At 39.2% G+C, this 19,763-nt stretch overlaps 1 protein-coding gene and 1 long non-coding RNA gene across 2 annotated transcripts; one reads left to right on the plus strand and one right to left on the minus strand.

Moving 5' to 3' along the window:
- Positions 1-4,915: 4,915 nt before the first annotated feature.
- LOC139128311 (transcription factor SPT20 homolog) lies at positions 4,916-16,179 on the minus strand. The gene is made up of 7 exons (XM_070694109.1): positions 16,082-16,179; positions 11,449-11,715; positions 10,589-10,645; positions 9,803-9,958; positions 9,057-9,191; positions 7,359-7,479; positions 4,916-6,534 (listed from the first exon to the last, which is right to left on the minus strand). Exons 2-7 carry the CDS (start codon positions 11,566-11,568, stop codon positions 6,011-6,013), a joined length of 1,113 nt encoding a protein of 370 aa, XP_070550210.1. The 5' UTR covers positions 11,569-11,715; positions 16,082-16,179; the 3' UTR covers positions 4,916-6,010.
- A 1,262-nt stretch (positions 16,180-17,441) lies between these two features.
- On the plus strand, positions 17,442-18,648 carry LOC139128289 (uncharacterized). The gene is made up of 3 exons (XR_011551248.1): positions 17,442-17,592; positions 18,097-18,267; positions 18,494-18,648. It is a non-coding gene; the product is annotated as an uncharacterized lncRNA (long non-coding RNA).
- Positions 18,649-19,763: the final 1,115 nt, after the last annotated feature.

Consider the following 19,763-nt stretch of genomic DNA (forward strand, 5'->3'; position numbering starts at 1 on the left):
TCATTTCACAGCCGGTGAAAGTTAAATATTGTAAGTGATTATTTAACAGGAAAGGTACTGTATAAATCAGTGGACAGTGTCGTGAAACTCAAGGTTAAATTCGTCTTGGGGACAAAAAAATTGACTCTCAAATTACTACAATATTTTGGTCAACCACTTGTTAGGGTTCAATTTGAAGATTGTTGAGTTAATAAAATTCTAAAAGGCGCCCTTTTGTGAAAGTCGAAAACCTAAATTTTCATCAAAAAGCACACAAGGATAGCGGTTATTTGAATTTCATATGACGGCAAATCCAGTGTTATTTGATAATGTTTTTCAATAGATTTTGCACGGTTATCTATGATTGGTATTCCTGATTTCGATAATGAACGAATTAAAATACTTTACTGAAGTTTGACCAAAAGTTTAAAACTCTCAATTTCGAGGCATTGAGCACTTAAAGGTATACTGTCACCTATTCTAAGTTTGCAACAATTACCATGGAAAGAGAAAATCTAACCAATCACAGATTTTAAGCGGGTGGCCGTTTTTTAAAAACAGCGCCCTCATATGGGCGTTTGGAATACCAGGGAACGCCCCTTTGACCATATATGGGCATATTTAGATTACAGGTGGCTGTATACCTTTAAAGTTGACAAATAAATTTCCATAAACATTTTGCGGGGCATCCATTGGCTGTTTCATGTCACCTCTGGTTAGCGCAAGCTATAGTTGAAAAGCTTCAGTGCGAGTTGTGACATATCACATTTTCAATCGTCCTTATTCTTTTGTTCTCTTTAAAAATTGATGTATTTTTGTGTTTGATGCTTTTGAACATGATTGTCTAATACATAGTTAACCTCAGTAAGATGCTTTCTTTTCAGTTTACTGTTTCTTAATACAATCAAAAGAAAAGTTTGGTCAAATGTCCCTACAAGAGGGTCAATGGAACTACGCACAATTTCATTTGACGGCTGGCTGCATTTTGTGATCTCATTAGAAATCGATGATTTAATTTGTCATTGACGAATAAAAGAATTACTCTGTAAAACATTCATAGGTGACAATACCGCAGTCTACTATTTTACGTCCTCGACCGACAGAAAATTTCTGCTTGGCGCCTAACTTTACAACTAGGATTATAGTAATATTCGAATAAACCTTACAAGTTGGAAGTTTCCAGTTTTCTTGAGGGCAGGTACTGTATTTTAACATGTTAGCATTTGCACACCTGCAGAAGAAGCGACGGCTAATTTCGACAACACATTATTACGTCATTGAAATAATGAGTGTCCTTGAGCGATGTGCCGCATGCAATCTCGCGAGACGTGTTGAAAACAAGAATACGAATGAGATCGGTATGATTAGTTGCCGCGGTTAATAATTGATCACGTGTAGGGATGGGGCCGTTGGTAGGGCACTGGTATCGCCTAGGACAGGCATACATACATCTCGCACAATCATAAGAATACATATGTTTCGCGGGTGTGTCACTCCTCACTTTTTCCGCGTCATGTACACTTTTGGTCGAGAAAGTTTGATAAAGGGTAGTTATTTTACCCAAGTATTTTACTCTGGCTCGACTTTAGGTCCCAAGAAATCTTTATCCATCATAAATTTAGAAAATGATTAGTTTTCGCCTTTGTGTTTAGCCAAAAATGAAAACTTTTGACCCCTCTGAAAGTTAAGAGGAAATAGTAGAGTTTGTGCCCGTCGTTTGAACTGTCCAGTGCAAGCCTGTACCAATTTTTTCGATGAGTGACCCCGAGGGTGTTAGGCTACGTATCAATGTCAAATTCGTAATCATCGACGTCTGTGAAACTTTTAATTTGTTATTTGCGGTGTATCGTCACTACTGATAAATTCAACCCTTTTCTTCAGTTTGGTCAGAGTGGAGTTGGGTGCCCTGTACACCCGTAGCTGGATCACGACTGCACGGCGACGAACGAGAACACGGGTGTGTCTCTTCGGCGGGACGCCCAACGTCGATGTTGGTTGCCTTGGGAGCGAGACCGACATACAGGAATGTCGCATCCGTGGAGTCAGTAAGTCATGTTTTGTTGTCGTCTGAACATTTCCTCAGGTATTTGTCCTCATTGATATGTCACAAAATATCGGTATCTATAATTATTCTCATCCTTTACAATATTATACCTCATTTCATAATTTTGTTTAAATGGGCGGATGTAATTTTCTAGGGACTTGGAGAAGGAATCATTTATAAATTTGAGAGAAATTACAAAACATACTTCCTTAGCCTAAAAGGGTAATTATTAAACCAAAAGGTACCGTCTCTAGATCTCGTCACATGTTGGCGCACTGTCAACTGTTGAACCCTCAAAGCGGGTATAGGCTTTTTTAAAAAAAGTCTGGAAACTCTTCACCACAAAAAATTGTAAAAAGATTGCAGCTATACTGGTCTGACTTTGGAAACATTTCACATGACTGTCGGCCGAAAACGAGTGAAAACTATTCTATGGAAAATCGAGAGAAAACACTTCCAATTTTTTGTGCGGCGAAAAATGTGTTTACCTTCTAACCACTACCAGGCGAAATCCAACGGGAAAAGCAACGTGTCTGACAAAATGGTATATGCATACAGATGTATGGTGGCCTGGAGTTGTCACCAATAAAAATACGTCTAAATTATAGTGTATTTTGTTTTAATGTCAAATATTATTTCAAAAGCGATTTTTTAACAAACGAATTCGTGTTTAATAAGTAATATCGAAATAAAAACGAAAAACTATTGCAAATAAGACAAAACAAATTTGAAAAAATAATTTGTTTTGTTTCTTGAAAAGGAAAAAATCAAATATTAGATATTGGAAACAAAATTGTTTGTTTTATGATTTTATCTTGATTAAAAAAGCAGGAACATTTCATTTGAAACATTTTTTAAAAATTTTTAAAAAACAAAATACACTAATAATTTAGACGTATTTTTATTAATGACAACTCCAGGCCACCATACAGATGTGAAAGTTTTAAAATTGACATTCAAAAGTTATTTGGCATTCGATGTTTGTGTTGCCTGTCGCCATATCAATTGATATGCAAATTTTAAGTGTTACGTATTTTCACTGTATTTTCGCTGTTTCTTTTTTTATCGGAAGGTCCGGTTCGCCTGTCGGGATCGTCGGAATTCGGCCGAGGTCGGGTCGAAGTATTCCGAGAAGAAAGGGTACAGTGGGGGATAATATGTGATGATGAATGGAAAATGACCGATGCAAATGTCGTCTGCAGGGATTTAGGATTTCGCGCTGCTGCACAAGGTTGTATACATATTTTTTAATTTTTCTCTTTGTCCGTAGGTTGTAATATCGTTATTTCTAGTTGAAAAGTCGGTGTTTTTAATATTGGTGTTTCGGTGATAGGGCTAGTGACGTCACATCGCCATCATTAATATGCTAAACTATTTGTCTGACATGTTTGACGACAATCTTCAAAACTACTCTCACACAAATGACAAACATGAGTTTTTTGTACCGACGATTTCTGATTGAAATTTTGAAAATTCAAACCAACTGGCAACAAATTGATATACATGGGCACACAAGAAATTTGTCGTTTTTTGTCGGCAGCTGCCGATTTGCTCACATATATTTATCATTACATCATAAGAGTATATAGTGATGGCGCAAACACTGTTCTGATTGGTCGAGAAGTAAAAATAATTGTGCTATATTCGTGATGTAGAACAAATTGCAACACGCGCGAGCTCTCACCAGGAGAAAATTTCCCCTTTCACTGTTTTACGCCAGAATTTCAATATGCTGTAATGATATAACAGCAATACACCACCCAAGCAACGGGTATACCACTCAATTTTCATCAATTTCATCAATTAATGACAAATATGCACGAGCGATAGCGAGTGCATATATGTCATGAACTTGTAAAAATCTCATGGTATACCGCATACCGTCAATGAGTGTCGTTATCATAACAAACATTAATCTGAAACATGACTGCAGATATTTCACTCTGACAGGGGACAGAACCACGGAGCCCCACTTTTTCGCCTTCATGATAATTTGATTCATATACAGAGTAATACTGATACGACAATGTCATACCTTGTGAATTTTCAGCGCCAATTTATCGCTGTCAAATTTCAGTCTGCATTTTCACAATGCAATGCTCTCGAACTACAGTTGAATAGACCGAGCAAAGTTACTCGTTCCTTATTGTTTTCCACTTTAGACTTGGTTCAAGTCTGTGATTTGTGAATGCGAATGTTAGAGTGGGGTAAACGCGATGATTTGTTCTGTTTTCACATGAAACGTGTGAGTTGGGTACATGCGATGAGTACGCGATACAGGGGAGTTTCACCGGACAGAAACTAACTCACTATACTGCGCAGACTCAATGTAACGCATTACACTGCTATGAAGTTCCGAACATGACTATAACGCCGTCATCATTCTGCATGTCAGAAGTACCGCTGCATCAATGTAGACGATCCCCCTTTCCAATTATCATGTCTGTAATTAAATCTTGTTAGCTAAGAAATCATTAAAACCGCATCACTGCATTCGATTTTTGTGAAAGCTAGGATGAGAAAACATGCGCACAGCCAGACAATTTGCTAAATCTCATCAAAATTTCACCATATGTTTACCCCATTCCTTGTTAATGGTGGATGTAGTAATAACTCAAAGAGAAGCACACATTTGTGTAAAAAAATCTTGCTCGATATTTCATCCTCTTCGAGATTTCATCTACTTACTGTCACCTGTTCCAATTTTGCCACAGTTACCAAGGAAAGAGAAAATCTAACCAATCACAAATTTTAAGCGGGTGGCCGCTTTTTAAAAACAGCGCCCTCACATGGGCATTTTGAAAACCAAGGAACGCCCCTTTGACCATATACGGGCATATTTAGATAACAGGTGACTGTATACCTTTAAACGACCAAGCTCCAGACTTAATGTTTATTATTTGTAATCGGCTTTTATTTACTCAGCAATGATTCTGATTTCGATTTCATACAAAAGTGGGGTTATGCAGCTTTTAGATTTAATAAATTATCCGTGGTGGCAATATCGTGTTTGTAAAATATAGCCAATGTCCAACTCAAGAAATCATGTATACACGCCAAGTGTTCATATTGTCAACCATACAGAATGTTTGTAATGTCAAATATCGTTGTCGAAAACTAAATTCTGTCCGATTCAGAGGAAACGTTTATCAAAGGTAACATTGCATTCTGTACAAAAGGCACTGTGTAGGAAGCAAGGTACAAACTACTTTACGTTCTAACATACTTTATGGTAAAGATTCAGAAAATAAATTTGTTTTATAGAACAAAGCTGAGGAAATAATCAGCTATACTATACTCTTATTAGCTGATTCCCATTTGTTCTGCTTTCGTTCTTGAACATGAGTCAAAAAATTCAAATCCACGAAAAATATTCTCTAACCAGATTCACATTGCATTGGCGGAAGCAATCATAATACGCGAACTTTAATCTGAAAAAACGACTTTCAATGCTAGGACCTTGTAATATTTATATACGGATATCAAAAAAGCTTCAAAATCTATCTTAGAAGCTGTAAAATGTATAGTACGCCATTAATGCGCATCAATGTTCTTCAATGATAATGAAACATTGTAGCCTAATTAGCATACATCATCAATGATTGAAATTTGATTGATATTTCTTACCACAGTCCTTTCACAAATGATTAAGGAATGTGATTTCACTCTTACACAGAGAGAAAAACGTCCACAAAACCACGTAAATGAAAGTGGTAACAACCACTCGTTACTATAATTTGCATAAATGAATATTAATATGCAGCATATCAAATATTATATATGATGTATTATATGGTGAAATGCATTAAGGATTTGGATAATCTGATTAAAGGCACTGACTATTTCTATCTGTATACTGAAGACAAATATTGATATTTAAGTGTAATCACAAATAACATTCCTAGAAAGCTTTGTCATTGGGTTTCGAGCATGGATTTCAAAGACCTTTCAGTGGATTCCAGGGGCCTGCCCATGCCTCGTATTCAACTAAGCTAAAGTGACCTCGTTTTCGACCAGTCCAGCTGACACATCATCTCTGACATGGGAACTTGTCGGTGGCGACTGAACCTGATCCTGGTTCACATTCACATCCGGGCCAGTGACTTTTCCTTCAGGCTGCTTGGGAGGTCCAGTTGTTTGCTTTGGCTGTGGCTGAGGTTGTTGATGCACAGCTCCAGGTTGCACCGACTGCGGCGGTTGATGCTGCAGCTGCTGGGTCTGTAGCTGCTGAACTTGTTGGCGTTGTTGCTGTGGTAACTGCTGTCCCAGTGGTTGCTGGTGCATGGCTACTGGTTGCACTCCTGGCTGCATTTGATGCTGCAACTGCTGGGGCTGTGGCTGCAACACTTGCTGGCGTTGCTGCTGCTGCTGCTGTGGTAACAACTGTCCTTGACCTTGTCCTTGTTGGTACACAACTCCAGGTTGTGGCTGCATCTGGCCGCTAGGCGGCTGATTGGATATCACTGTTGGTTGCGTGGCAACCATGTAACCTTGCGGTGCTTGCTGTTGATCTGTAACGTTGATAAACAACCAATCAACAAAGTTTTCTGAAACTTAAGATTCAACAGCGATGAAACAGTATTGCTCCGCGCTGCAAGTTTCAGTTCTTTTTAGAGATAGACTAAGTGATCGGTAATACCAAGCTGAATATAAAGAAAAATTCCACTGAACATTCAGAACAGACTGGATCGATCAATCAATATGAAAATTTTTTATAACATAAATTCAACAAAGGAATGGCGGCCTGAATTTCTAATAACGGTAAATCTTTGGTTATTTGTTTCTCTAGTACCAAAATTTGCATGGTGACCCCCGATTTCTATTCTTTAATTTGAAAGACAATGGTTGAAAGATTCCTTAAGGAAAGTTTGAGCAAACGTTTGAGTCTTTCACTTTCGAGGCGCATACTACCTTAAACCTTGATTTCCTCCGAAAGCTTCAAAATGAGCCCCCACAAGTAGTAGACTACACAAATATTGTAAAAGTTTGAGAGTCCGAATATCTGTCTCCGAGACGCATTCTACCTTAATAATATGTATTTGTGTATTGATATGGGTAACAACAATTACTTTGCAGCTACTGTAAATCATTGCGTCGCGAAAATAATCGCACAGTATGTCGGGTTATCAACAGAACTCTGTATCTTTTAGAACAGCTTATAATGTTTCATTACCGTCGCAAAAAACTAACTTGGAGAATTGGTCGAGTTGTAATTAACAAAAAGCAAAACTGATTATGAAATTTGGTGGAAACCAGCTTATTCAGACGAGTTCAACTTATTAACATAAGAGATATCATCGGTGTCACCCCAATAAACCTAAATGTAAGTACTTACTTAAGTTCTGTTGTACGTACTGAACTCCAGAGGGCGCCATATACTGAACAGGTGGGTTTTGCAGCACTGTCATTGGGTAGCCCTGAACAATCCCTTCCTGATTACTCGCGGCAAAGTACATCTGTGATGGTAAAACATACAATAGATTGGAAAGGTTAGGACATTTTTTAAAATAAAAATACCGCAATTATACGGTGTCGCTCACATTTGATCAGAATTGGTACATACCAGTATGGGTACCAAAGATCAACAACAAATGTTTTTCTATTTGTTCAGTGCAGGAAAATTCTACGTTGATGTTATGACAATAATTTCTGCACAGTACAACCAGAAAAACAACAAGAATGACAGAAGTTTGACATACTGCTACAGAGAAATTGATGTTTTGATCAAATAAGGGCAAAAATTGTCCTAAAACACAAATATTGAAATTTCACCACATTTTTTGCAAACAGCTTCTCAGCTTGTCTAAAGATGATCTGCAACATTTCGCGGAATCTGTCAGCAATATAAATCACTGGGCCATAAGTAGTTACAGCATGCAATCTTATTTGCGCTAGTGATATGGATGTACAATGTATCTCAGACAGCGTCTAACTAAAAAAAATTATAAATCTGAAAATTTACTTAGTAAAAAATATTAGCACAGCTTTTCTCATTTTGAAAAATTTTTTTTTAGAAATTTACAGTTGTAAAAAAAAATGTTCACAATTTCATTGAGGCCACCCCCTCCCAAGATCTAATGGTCTGTCCCTTAGTTTGAGCAGGTCTGTTAATATGTAACAGTTCATAAACAATGACAGGAAATGACTGGAGGTCAGTGGAGTATCCTGTTTCAGCCATTGGCATGCGACCACTCATGAACATTTGCAGAATTTCCCTTTTTCTTACCTCATTTGCACATGTTTGACACTGATGTGTTCATTTGAACAAATTCACATCTCAGCCCCTACATCTACCTGTACACCAAATACTGAGACGGTAGCTTTGGCGGTATGGGAGCCTTTGTGTGTAACGGACATACATCCGCACATACCCACAAATATACAGACATACAGACGCCATCGACTCACCATATAAGCTCTTTTTGGTATTTATATATAAAACCAAATATGAGCTAATAAAAAGCAAATAATAACAAAATCACAAAATTCTCATAAACAATAACATCTATATTGTTTCGCTTGTTACTGATTGGTAAACAACTGAGTGTTCACATTTTAATCCCAAGTTTATACGAAGAGAGGGCGCTGTTCTAAGTGGCAATCAAGCTAATATCAAGCTAAAAATCTGACCAATCCAACTGCACGAAAACTAAGAATTGGTTTCCTCTTTAACAAGGCGACAGGTTTCAGCTCGGAAAGGCGTTAGATATAATGAATTGATGACATCAGGTGACCTTCGATGTGGAAGACAAGCTGCACTGTGAATCAACATTCGATGTGAAAAGGGTATATCTGTAGCTACATAAGTTGGGAAGTTCTGAAGGGTAAAGCTGACTCTGGCAGGCATATTACATTTACAAACAGGATACCAGCCTCTGCCTGTTTGATAGTATGTTGGGTCGTTTACCCTACGCAACACTTCTACAAGAGCAGGACGCCAAACAATATGCCTCTTTCATTCCGTTTTTCTCCCGTTTTCCTGCTCACATTTAAGTAGATTTCTCTGATGCATGATTGAGGGCGATATACTCACCGTTGACTGGTAACGCGTTGATGACGTCTGATTACAGCAGTAGGCTGCACAACAGAAAACTGACTGAAGGATGGCGATCACTAATTCAGCCAACGTCACTACAGCCAGGATACTGTCAACGGCAACTCTACCACCCTGAAAAGTGAAGAATATGGTGTATAAGTTTATTATGAAGTCACAACATGGGTAAAGAACGTACAGATGAAGATCAAGGATGTTTCCAAAAAGCAGATTGACGTTTACACTGAAGAGCTGACCAATTTGATGGAAGTGATAGTCATTGCAGTGGGTTAAAGGTCATCCCTCTGAAACCCATCTTTGCTTGCCACGGTCTCTTGTCTGGGCAGCTGGATCTTATGCTCCTCAAAATCAGATATCAAGTAGTTAGTTGATGATGATGATGATGATGATGATGATGGTGGTGGTGCTGGTGCTGGTGCCGGTACTGGCCGTGATGCCACATCCCAATTTTACTAAGATTGGGTTGGTAGCTATGTGCCAAAGTCAATTTTTGCCACCTTTATAAAATGTACCCCAGTCAATTTTTTTCAGATTTTTGCCAGATTTTGGGGGGGGGGGGGAATGTAGCCAATGAGATGTAATGTCAATCTGATCCAAAATTATAAAAAAAATTACAGAAACATTCACAAAAATTGGTAAAATGTTGCACTAAAATTTTGGCGGGAAAAATAACAGCACTCAAAGGGTTAATGAGCAAAAAATAAAACTGAGACATGCCAACTTACATAGCTTGAATCACAATAGTAGTCGTAGTCGTAGGGGTAATAGTTACGATAATGGTAGTAACACTCCTCTTCAATTGCTGCAGCGATGATATTTGTGATACAGGCACCGCCTGCCATAGTTGATGCGATGATAGACAGAACCATGGTGGTAATTATCTGTCGATAAGTAAATAAAATTAAAGGTATACTGTCACCTGTTCCAATTTTTCCACAGTTACCATGGAAAGAGAAAATCTAACCAATCACAGATTTTAAGCGGGTGGACGCTAAACAGCGCCCTCACATGGACATTTTGAATACCAAGGAACGCCCCTTTGACCATATATGGGTATATTTAGATTACAGGTGACTGTATACCTTTAATATCCACAGGGAGATCAGACATGTGATCTGATTATATCCATATGAAAAAGCAAACTTCAGACGAGGACATCGCAGAAAGAAGAGTTCAAAATCGAAATTAAATTACTGAATGAAGAATGTCAACAAAGAGCTGTCAAGACAACCCTCTGTATTACTTCAGTAAACATGAGGTGTGTGAAATAATGTGTCGGCTTACACACCGTCAAACTTTTTCGAAGTTTATTACCTCTCTTGAAGTAGTGTAATATTGACATTAGAACAATCGCAAGAGAATGATCTGCTTGCTGTCTCGAATCCGTCGCTTTTACTTTTAATGGCTTGATGTAAGACTGTGAAAGCAAACGTACAAATAAACACTTGTCGGTCACCCTGCAAAAATGTGTATAAAAAGCTTTAGGTACAAGTCGATGATGAAAAGCTTACCATTGCATTCGTCTTCTTGAAAGATGCCAATAATCCAAACACTCCAGCTAATGCGAACTATCAAAACAAATAACATTGATAAATGCATATCTTTATAGAAATAATACCTTCACAAATATTAATGAAGACCTAGATAACAAAGATATTCGGTTGCCTGAAGAATGGACATCCCATTCAAGTATAACTTGATTGACACGACCTTACAGACATAAGTAGATCATCAAGGTGTACTTTGGTATAACACGATTGGAACTAATTTGGGATAATTGGATGGTGAAGTAATGTCTTTAAAATCTGCAAATGTAAGCTCATCTGCTTTTCTTTTTAAGTTATACACTTGTTTTTATGAGTAATTTGTAATATTGCAACACTCAGATTTATGGCACCAAACACTTTTGAGAAATTTGAAAATATGAAGACCCAAGTTCACATTGTGTTGTATTATTTAGGCCAAATACAAAACATGTTTCCGGTAACCTGACCAATCAAACTAGAAAAAACCCAACGATTATAGACTTTTCGAAATTTAAAAAACATTTTGACTAGACTTTCGGCCAACAAAAAGAAAAAACACTCAAAATTTCCTCTGCATACCCATTCTAATATTCAGAAGTATGTTATTGGAAACAAATATATTTTTACTTTGCCTGACATGACTGCAGAATAGTGACTTTTAGACTAATTTGCATTTTCATTGCTATAAAGTTCACAGCAAAGTAGAAAGGAAATTACATCTCACACGACCTAAAAGCGTAGCCTTGATCCTGTGAGCCTGAAACTTTTACATGTATTTGGTGAGACTTGCGAACATGGATTCAATCTTTAAAGAGAGGGCGGGGTTTCGAAAAATTCATACCTACCATGACACCACACCATATACCAATACCGGCTTCCCGAAGTTGGCATCGGATAACGATGGCAGTAATACCAAGTATTATACAAATGCCACCGAATATCATCTGAAATATTCCAAAGACCATAGTGCCCGTGAAGCAAAGCCTGGTCGTTTACCCGTTCCGTTGGCGTTCCCTCGGGTTCGTCCCTGTACAGCCTGGGTTGGCTGGCTGGCATAGTATTGCTGCTGCTGTTGCAGCGGTCGTTGTTGTTGCTGCTGTTGAACTTGCATGCTGAAGCGAAAACAAGAACCCCAATACCGTATTCATAGGACTGCAATATACATGATGTCACTGACATTGTCAGAAACAACAAGCCGTGCTGTCACTCGACTCTGTCTTGTCACAGTTCCTTACGCAAAAAATGGCACAGTACGATGAATCAGCTCAAAGAAGGTAACAAGCTGCAAATATTGTACGTATATTGTATGGTCGTTATCTCCGTGCATTAACTTGTATTTTCTAACTGGTGTTTTAAATCCCAGTCCTCAGTTCGTTAAAAAGATTCTTTTTTTCTATGGTCCATGACGTAATTGTAATATCTGTGGACATTTTTAGACGGCTACGCGGCGCGGCTACGCACGGATAGTGATGCGATCAGACCAACCAGTTAGGGACCGTCTCAGATTGTCGCAGAAGTTCAAAAAGCGAAATTTATTCGTTTAGGGGGGGAGGGGTTTGACCTCCATTCAATTAGTGAACTTTACTTTCGCAACTTTTATTTTGTGATCACAAGTTTTCGTGTGTTTATTTTAAATTAAAGAAAAACTGCACACTCGTGCCAACAAATTTGTAACTGTTTCCATCTCGTTTGTGCCCCAAACACAATTTACCGATAGGAACATTGTATCCTAAACATTTCATTCATCAAATTATACAAAGACAAAAAGTATCATTTTTTTTAAATGTGCTATTTATAAGCGTCTGCTCTAAACACTAGATGTCTTTATTCTCACTTGTTATGCACCTGGTCATAATTAATATGATTGAACATGCCTGGGTCCCCTTGTCAAATTTTTTGCTTATTTACCGCCCCTACCAAGTACAAATTGCGTGTTCACAAAGACAAACAACAGCACAAGAGATGCAAAAAGGGAAAGTAAAATAAAATGAAACTTTTATGCGGTAAAATGCCCTGTTAGTACTCAAATCTGATCGTTTACTTTAATTGTAATGTGGCAAGGGGAATACGTCTTTAGTAGCTATAGCAAAATGCAACATTGTACTCTCAGGCAGACATGAACATTTCGCACTTTTGAAGTTTCGTTTAGGGGGAGGGGGGAGGGGGTTTTGATCTAAACGAAGAAATTTCGTTTCTTGAACTTCTGCGACAATCTGAGACGGTCCCTTACATGGCTGCAATTCTGAACACCATATAACCATAGCATTCCCGGTCGCGTGTTTTTTTGAGGGATTCTGTTGCACACCTTGTCAGTATTTAGGTTACAGTGGCGCGCATATCCACTACGGGATCAACAGATCGACCCGAAAATCGATCTACTTAGCAGACTACCCAGCTAAGGTGCGCCTGTGCCGCTATCGAGTGGTTTAGGAGTTTCCAACATGTCACATACAGAGCATTCCACTAATTCGCAACAAAACGTTTGTTTGTCATTTCAAGAAAATATTCTAAATAGCTACGCGGAGACGCAAAACGAATTTTTTTAGTTTGGCCAGATAAAGCCAATACAGCGCCATTTGTATGAGTGCAACGTAAATTTTTTCAACATTCAATCCCTTGGTGACGTATTACTCTGTATTGAATATGAACAAAGAACACAACCTCAGCGAACCCAAAAGGGTAGTGTACAGGCTGTCACCATTGTTTTCACGCAAACTACCGCTGTGGGTTATTTTGTCAACGGGGTCGCACATACAATTCCCTGTACATCAAACCTAAACTCCATTGACAGTTCGGGGCACAGCACCTTACATGTTTATGTCATTTACGGCTAGACGTGAAAGTTCAAGTTCTTGGTTGTAATCGTTATGCAATTAGCAAAATCTCATTGTTGTTCACGATACAGAACAACTTTAGACAATAGCGAATAATTGAAAATAGGAAGTATGCACGGAGCACATGGTGATTTCAGAGAGATATGATATGGTGGTTTTGAAGCCGTACTTTTTTCCGGTTTCGGAATTGCGTATGCGTCAGCGTCATTAGTTTTCTGCGCGTGTGAACATTTCGGAGAAAGTCTGTGGCCTATGGATCGCTTGTCCTTGAATCTGACCATGAGCCAAAGGAATCCTGTGTAAAAACAAAGCTGTCGTTTGACTCACAATATGGTCAGAGCTCCGTGCAAGTAGCAAGCTAAGGTGTACTCGTCTGAGTAGAAATTAAGTGTACCCGCCCAGGTTTAATACTCGACATTTCTCGAAGGACACATGACCATACTCAAGCAGCGCAATAAAATCATATGTAGAGATGGCGATGTTCATTCGCACTTTCTCTTTGCTTGTTCTGCAGTGAGGCCGGGCTAACGAGAACAGCAAAGAACAAGATTGTCCGAGAAGTGCAAATTCATTCCACAGCTGGCGCTTTCTATATGTACGCGTAGTTGGAAAGACTCAAGTTCACGACCGACTACGACAGTACGGCGCAAACGAGAGAGAAAAGTGGGCGCAGACCGTGAACGACGAAATACAGAGACGCTGTTTCAGTATGTCTTTGCATTGATATAGGCCTACCAAGGGGAACTCCGGTAACATTCCCTTGCCTACCGCACTGAATTGTCCGTCGACCGACAAACTTACTTGACATGTAAATTTCTATTTTTTCTCTTCTTTTTTTTTACCTCGCATTGTATTTAGGCCTAGGCCTACGGAATTGTAGGTCTAAGCACAGTCCCTCCAGGAGGGACCGTGGCCTAAGGGAGCCGTCATTATTTACGGCCTGGGGGGGGGGTCGGAGGAATTGCTTTCGAAACTCCAAAATTTTGAGTAACCCCCCCCTGCCAACCATGACGTGTTTGAGTAACCCCCCCTCTCTGCTACAGAAAATTTGAGTGACCCCCCCCCCCTCCCCCAAAAAACAAATTGGGAAAGTTAAATATCTATACAGTAAAATGGATTGCTGCTGCGACAGGCCCTGTACAGACCCTGATTAAACCCTGTGGTATAGGTCTTTGTCGGAAGGAGGTTCCAATTGCTGTGGCAGGGGCTGATGTACAGGTCTGTATCCAGTGCTCTGGTGACATGCAGTTATTCTGTAGGATTTTTTTTCAAGAGGGGGAAGATGTGGTGCGAAAGCACCACAAGAGGCCGCATAAGCGGTCGCGGGGGGAGGTCAGGAGGGGGGTGTCCCCCCTCCTGCCATTGGAGCTTTTGAAAAATAGAGATTAAAATGGTGTTATTTGGTGGCACTTGGGGAGTATTTTTTTCGTATAAAAAACTCAAAGGAAAATAAATCTGAGACAGTATTCCAAAACTTATATTTCAGTTCACTGATTTCAACTATATTTTTTGAAACTGAAAAAATAGCGACAGACATACATTTATTCACATTTATTATTTATTATTATTTTCCTGCAATAAAAGATGGGTTTGTTGTCAAGGCATTCAACTGGTTTTAAACTTTATAGCATCAGAATAAGCTTGCTTTACACATTTTCCCTATCGGTAACCTATACAATGTAGAATATAGAAGCAGACGTTTCTCATTAATGATCAGGCAAGTATATCAATCTTTAATCAGGAATACTGAAAAATGTACTCAGTACTAGCCTCTAACATAAGGCTTGCCACGTCGAATAGCTGATCATTCTCGTCTGAAGATCACAATAACGTGAAACACATAGTGTAATGAGATTTTAGTTTCTACTTGAAACCACGTGTATTATGATATATATACATATATATATATATATATATATATATATATATATATATATTGTGTGTGTGTGTGTGTGTGTGTGTGTGTGTGTGTGTGTGTGTGTGTGTGTGTGTGTACACAAATACCGGGTATGAATATACATATCTTTACTATTATTGTTGTATTAATTCGTAACTCCACTAAATGCTTCAATGCGTGTCAACAAAATGAGTAGCCCCCTTTCTTGTTCTCCACTTTTGAGCAACCCCCCCCCTTGTAGCTTTCGATTTTTTGAGTGACCCCCCCTCAGATTCCTCCGACCCCCCCCCAGGCCATAAATAATGACGGCTCCCTAAGTATCCCAGGCGCTTTATCGTTCGACAGAACGGCTCGAACGAATACGATAGCTCGCAATATTTTGATTGCGCCAGTGCTTTCAGGATCTAAACAATATGCAACCACTCCATTACCGTGTCGTTAGCAATAAAAACGCGCGAAACAGCACCAAAGAAATCTTCTACCGTGTGACGAAGATTGTGAGTGATTTTCTATAACAAGGTCAGAGGTCATGGACATATGCTAATTTAAAAGGAATGTTATCATCGGGACATAGTCACGTACGTACAGCGCCGCGCCTGTGTTCCGGGTTTGGCGACTGCGCGTCACTACAAAATGAACTGTAGAGGAACCTTCGGATACACTGGCAGTAAACTGGTAGTTTAGATAACTTCCATTATAAACAAATTGTCCGTAAATCATCATATTGTAATGTTTTGATAACATTACCTGTTTGTGTCCGCTGTAACAAAATCACTCTCACTGTCTCAGCTCGTCAGTGGAAGCCACAACAACTATGGCCGTCAGTGATGATGTCATCTCCTTCTGTGTGACGTCATGGGTATCCCTAACGCTTTCACTGTTTGACACCTGTCCTCACCAAGCATACTCCGTACTTCGTTCGGAGTAATCTTGGTGGCATAACTTGAACACGATTGGAACTAATTTGGGATAATTGGATTTTTATATTTTTTTTCAATTTCTCAAAAGTGTTAGGTGCACGATAGTTGAACGTTGCAATAATACAAATTACTCATAAAAACAAGTGTGTAATGTAAAAGAAAAACAGATGAGATTACTTCACCATCTAATTAATTATCCCAATAGTTGCAATCGTGTTCTTGACTCGTGCTCCTAGTCAATATTTGTGACTATGAAATAATAAGCTTGATACAAAATTTGGTGACCACTGTGGTTATTATTAACTCCGAAGGAGTGTGTGGTTTAAGTTTTCTGGATGAAAGTTCAAGCAAATGCATTTCAACTAAGTTTCGAGGAGCATACTACCTCAGTGTAAATAATAATAGCGTGTTTTTTCTGGACTCGGAAATTGTAGCAGTGTTTCTATGTTGTATTTAGCGGCAAACATTGCAATACGTATCTGTTTAAAGTTGTGTGTACTGACTACTAGTATTATGGCACTGTTTATTTCTTACAAGAACACGTTTCTGCTTTTATTTTGCCAACCAAGGGAGGCCAATAAAGCCGTTCGGGATAAAGGTATATTGGCAAAAAAAACTTTTGGAAGGCATCAGTGGGTGGGGAATGGGGTTTTCGATCGATATGCATCGTCAGCGCTAGCCAGCGAGGAAATTTTATCCCTTGGCGTTGAATCTCTGGGTAACTTTGTGGAGACATAGAGGGTGGGTGTGGACAGGGAGTATGGATTTTGGTATTTGTGGAAGTTTTGCTGTTGAGTAAGCTAGCTTATATCATGTAGCGAGATGTAGGCACTTTTCAAATTGGAACTTTTTAGGGAAAGGGCCATCTACGCCGATGGTAGTCCTGCTGGGCGGAAAGATCCAACTTTGGGTGTTTGGCGGTTGTTGATGCGAAGAGCTTTCACTTGCCGATCAATAATGTAAAAAATGCCGAAATAATAGTACCTGTAAAAATTGTCCGTCTTTACAATTTCATGTAATAATCTCGTCGGCTGCCCATGGCAAGTGTATATCAGTGCTGTTCAAAAGTCGTGAAAACACAAATTGCCTTGAAGTGCTCATTAATTTTATTATTTTATTTGTTCGCTTGTTGGTTTATTTGTTTGTCTATTTGTATGTTTTATTTTCTGTCCTCTGTAGCAAGTGCAACGTTCTCTACGCCACGCAGTCTGCCCGTCGTGATAACGCAGGTCGACTGTACCGGCAACGAAGACTCCATTACGTTCTGTCCCTACAGCAATGCGGTTGGCGTGGATAGCTGTGATCATGAACACCAAGCAAGCGTGACGTGTGCCATCGGTAAGTTACACGTACAAGTAATCTTGCCAGTCGATTTGGTTGAGGAAAGTTTGAGCAAAAATTTAAGTCTCTCGCTTTCGAGGCGGGAAGTGTCTTGCATATTGTCCATAAAAGGACAACTGACATTGTCAACGCAAAAATTTTGTATTAAAACTGCACATTTTCATTACATGAACGCTGGCACGTTATCACATTATTAGTGTTGTACATTATTATAGTGTTATGAAAAAGAATAGCGAATGTCAAATACACATACATGTCAAAACTTTAGACCATACTGATGTTCAAGCTGACTTTGATCAAATGTTACTTTCATATTCTTGTTTCACTTGTATTAGATGTTTCGATTCAATAGATGTGATTCTCAGCGTTATCACTCTCTCACAAAAGTAGGTTTGATTTATTCAATCACCAAATTATTCAAAAAGCTTCTAAATTTGCTCACTTTCGCTGCTAATTTTCATTACTTCTAAATTATCATTACTTGTTTATTAAAACTTGCAGATGGTGGGTGGGGAAAGTGGTCGCAATGGAGCAGTTGTGCAAATCCTTGTTCTTGGAGTGTACGCGTGCGTACTAGAGACTGCGACTCGCCCTTGCCAGCCAACGGTGGCGCGCATTGCGAGGGGAATAACACGGACACGAAACCTTGCAGGAGGGAGGCAGGCAAATGTGGTAAGAATGAAATATTTTCTGTTAGTACGACCGAAAATAGAAAGCCTTTTTGAGAGATTCTCTATCCTTTTCGTTCTTACACTTTGGTTTCGTTCTTACATGCCTGACGATATATATTGTCCTGAAAGTTGCGATACTGAAAACACGTACACATTAAAAACAATTTGCCTGTATATCTGACTGTGTGAAAATGCCGTACGTAATCCAACAAATATTATATTTTCAGGGTGTCCAGAGCTAGGTTCTATAGAACATGGATCAGTGACAGGCGTACGTCTTACATGGGCTTCCGTAATTTTACATGTAACACCCGTTATAAACTGGTCGGGGAACAGTCAAGTCAATGCGTAGACGCCCAATGGTCTCATCCTGCTCCATTGTGCAAAGGTTAGTAACATACCTAAAACCTTGCAAATGTCATGTTCTATAAGCAGTGTTTTCTCTGCATGTTCACTGAAGGGGGCAATTTCTGCTCCATTCATCAAAATTGGGGGGGGGGGGCAGACTTGACTTTGTAGGGGCAGAAACAACAGGAAATTCACAGGTCACTACACTATGCGCTTGGGTCACCATCGTACGGGCGTATTTGCCTGCTGTGTGTGATTTTCGCGCTGGCAGTATCTGTTAACGTTAAAGGGCGGAAAATGGCTCGAAATGCGCAATTGCGCAGTCGAGAGAAAACCCTGTATAAGTATACCATCACCCTTACATCTGTTTCTTGTCAACTCATTTCCGTAAAGGTAAAGTAGTGCCGGTCACCATGCTGGAAAAAAATCGTTCTAAGCTTACGCGATCTTTCCCTTTACCACCGGCATCCTTTAAAGGTATACTATCACCTGCTCCAATTTTGCGACTGTTACCATGGAAAGAGAATATCTAACCAATCACAGATTTTAAGAGGGTGGTCGCTTTTTAAAACAACGCCCTCACATGGGCATTTTGAATACCAAAGAACACCCCTTTGACCTTACATGGGCACATTTAGATTACAGGTGACTGTATACCTTTAAAGCCTGGTTCGAAAAGGTCCCGGAAAAGGTCAGGGACCGGGATTAACTAAGGTGTTAAGAAGATTATGCAATTGTCTGTGTCTCTTTGTTTTCCTTGAAAATTGCACTCGTTGTATATGAATGAAATATATAAATATGTTGCTAGTCTCGGTCGAAGTGCGAAGGACTGAAGATGTATAAAGAAAGTATCATAAAATAATCATTTTGAGTACCATAAAATAAAGAAGTCTAAGTTGTTTGAAAAGTTTGCGTATGAGCAGATACATTTTTCTCAAAGTTCTGGAATCATTTCACCCTGACTTATACGTGTTCATATACTTTGTCACGATCTCTGCTCCGACTTCTGAGAAGGGTGGATCTGCTGTCACGAAGAGATCACGTACTGAACTACTTAAATACCGCGTTGTTTCTTCTCAGAAGCAGTTGACTTGTGATTACGTATATATTTGTGATACAAATGACGGACTATAGGGGCGGGGGTTACTC

The sequence above is a fragment of the Ptychodera flava genome, unplaced genomic scaffold, assembly GCF_041260155.1.
Source record: "Ptychodera flava strain L36383 unplaced genomic scaffold, AS_Pfla_20210202 Scaffold_48__1_contigs__length_985763_pilon, whole genome shotgun sequence".
Lineage (NCBI taxonomy): Eukaryota > Metazoa > Hemichordata > Enteropneusta > Ptychoderidae > Ptychodera > Ptychodera flava.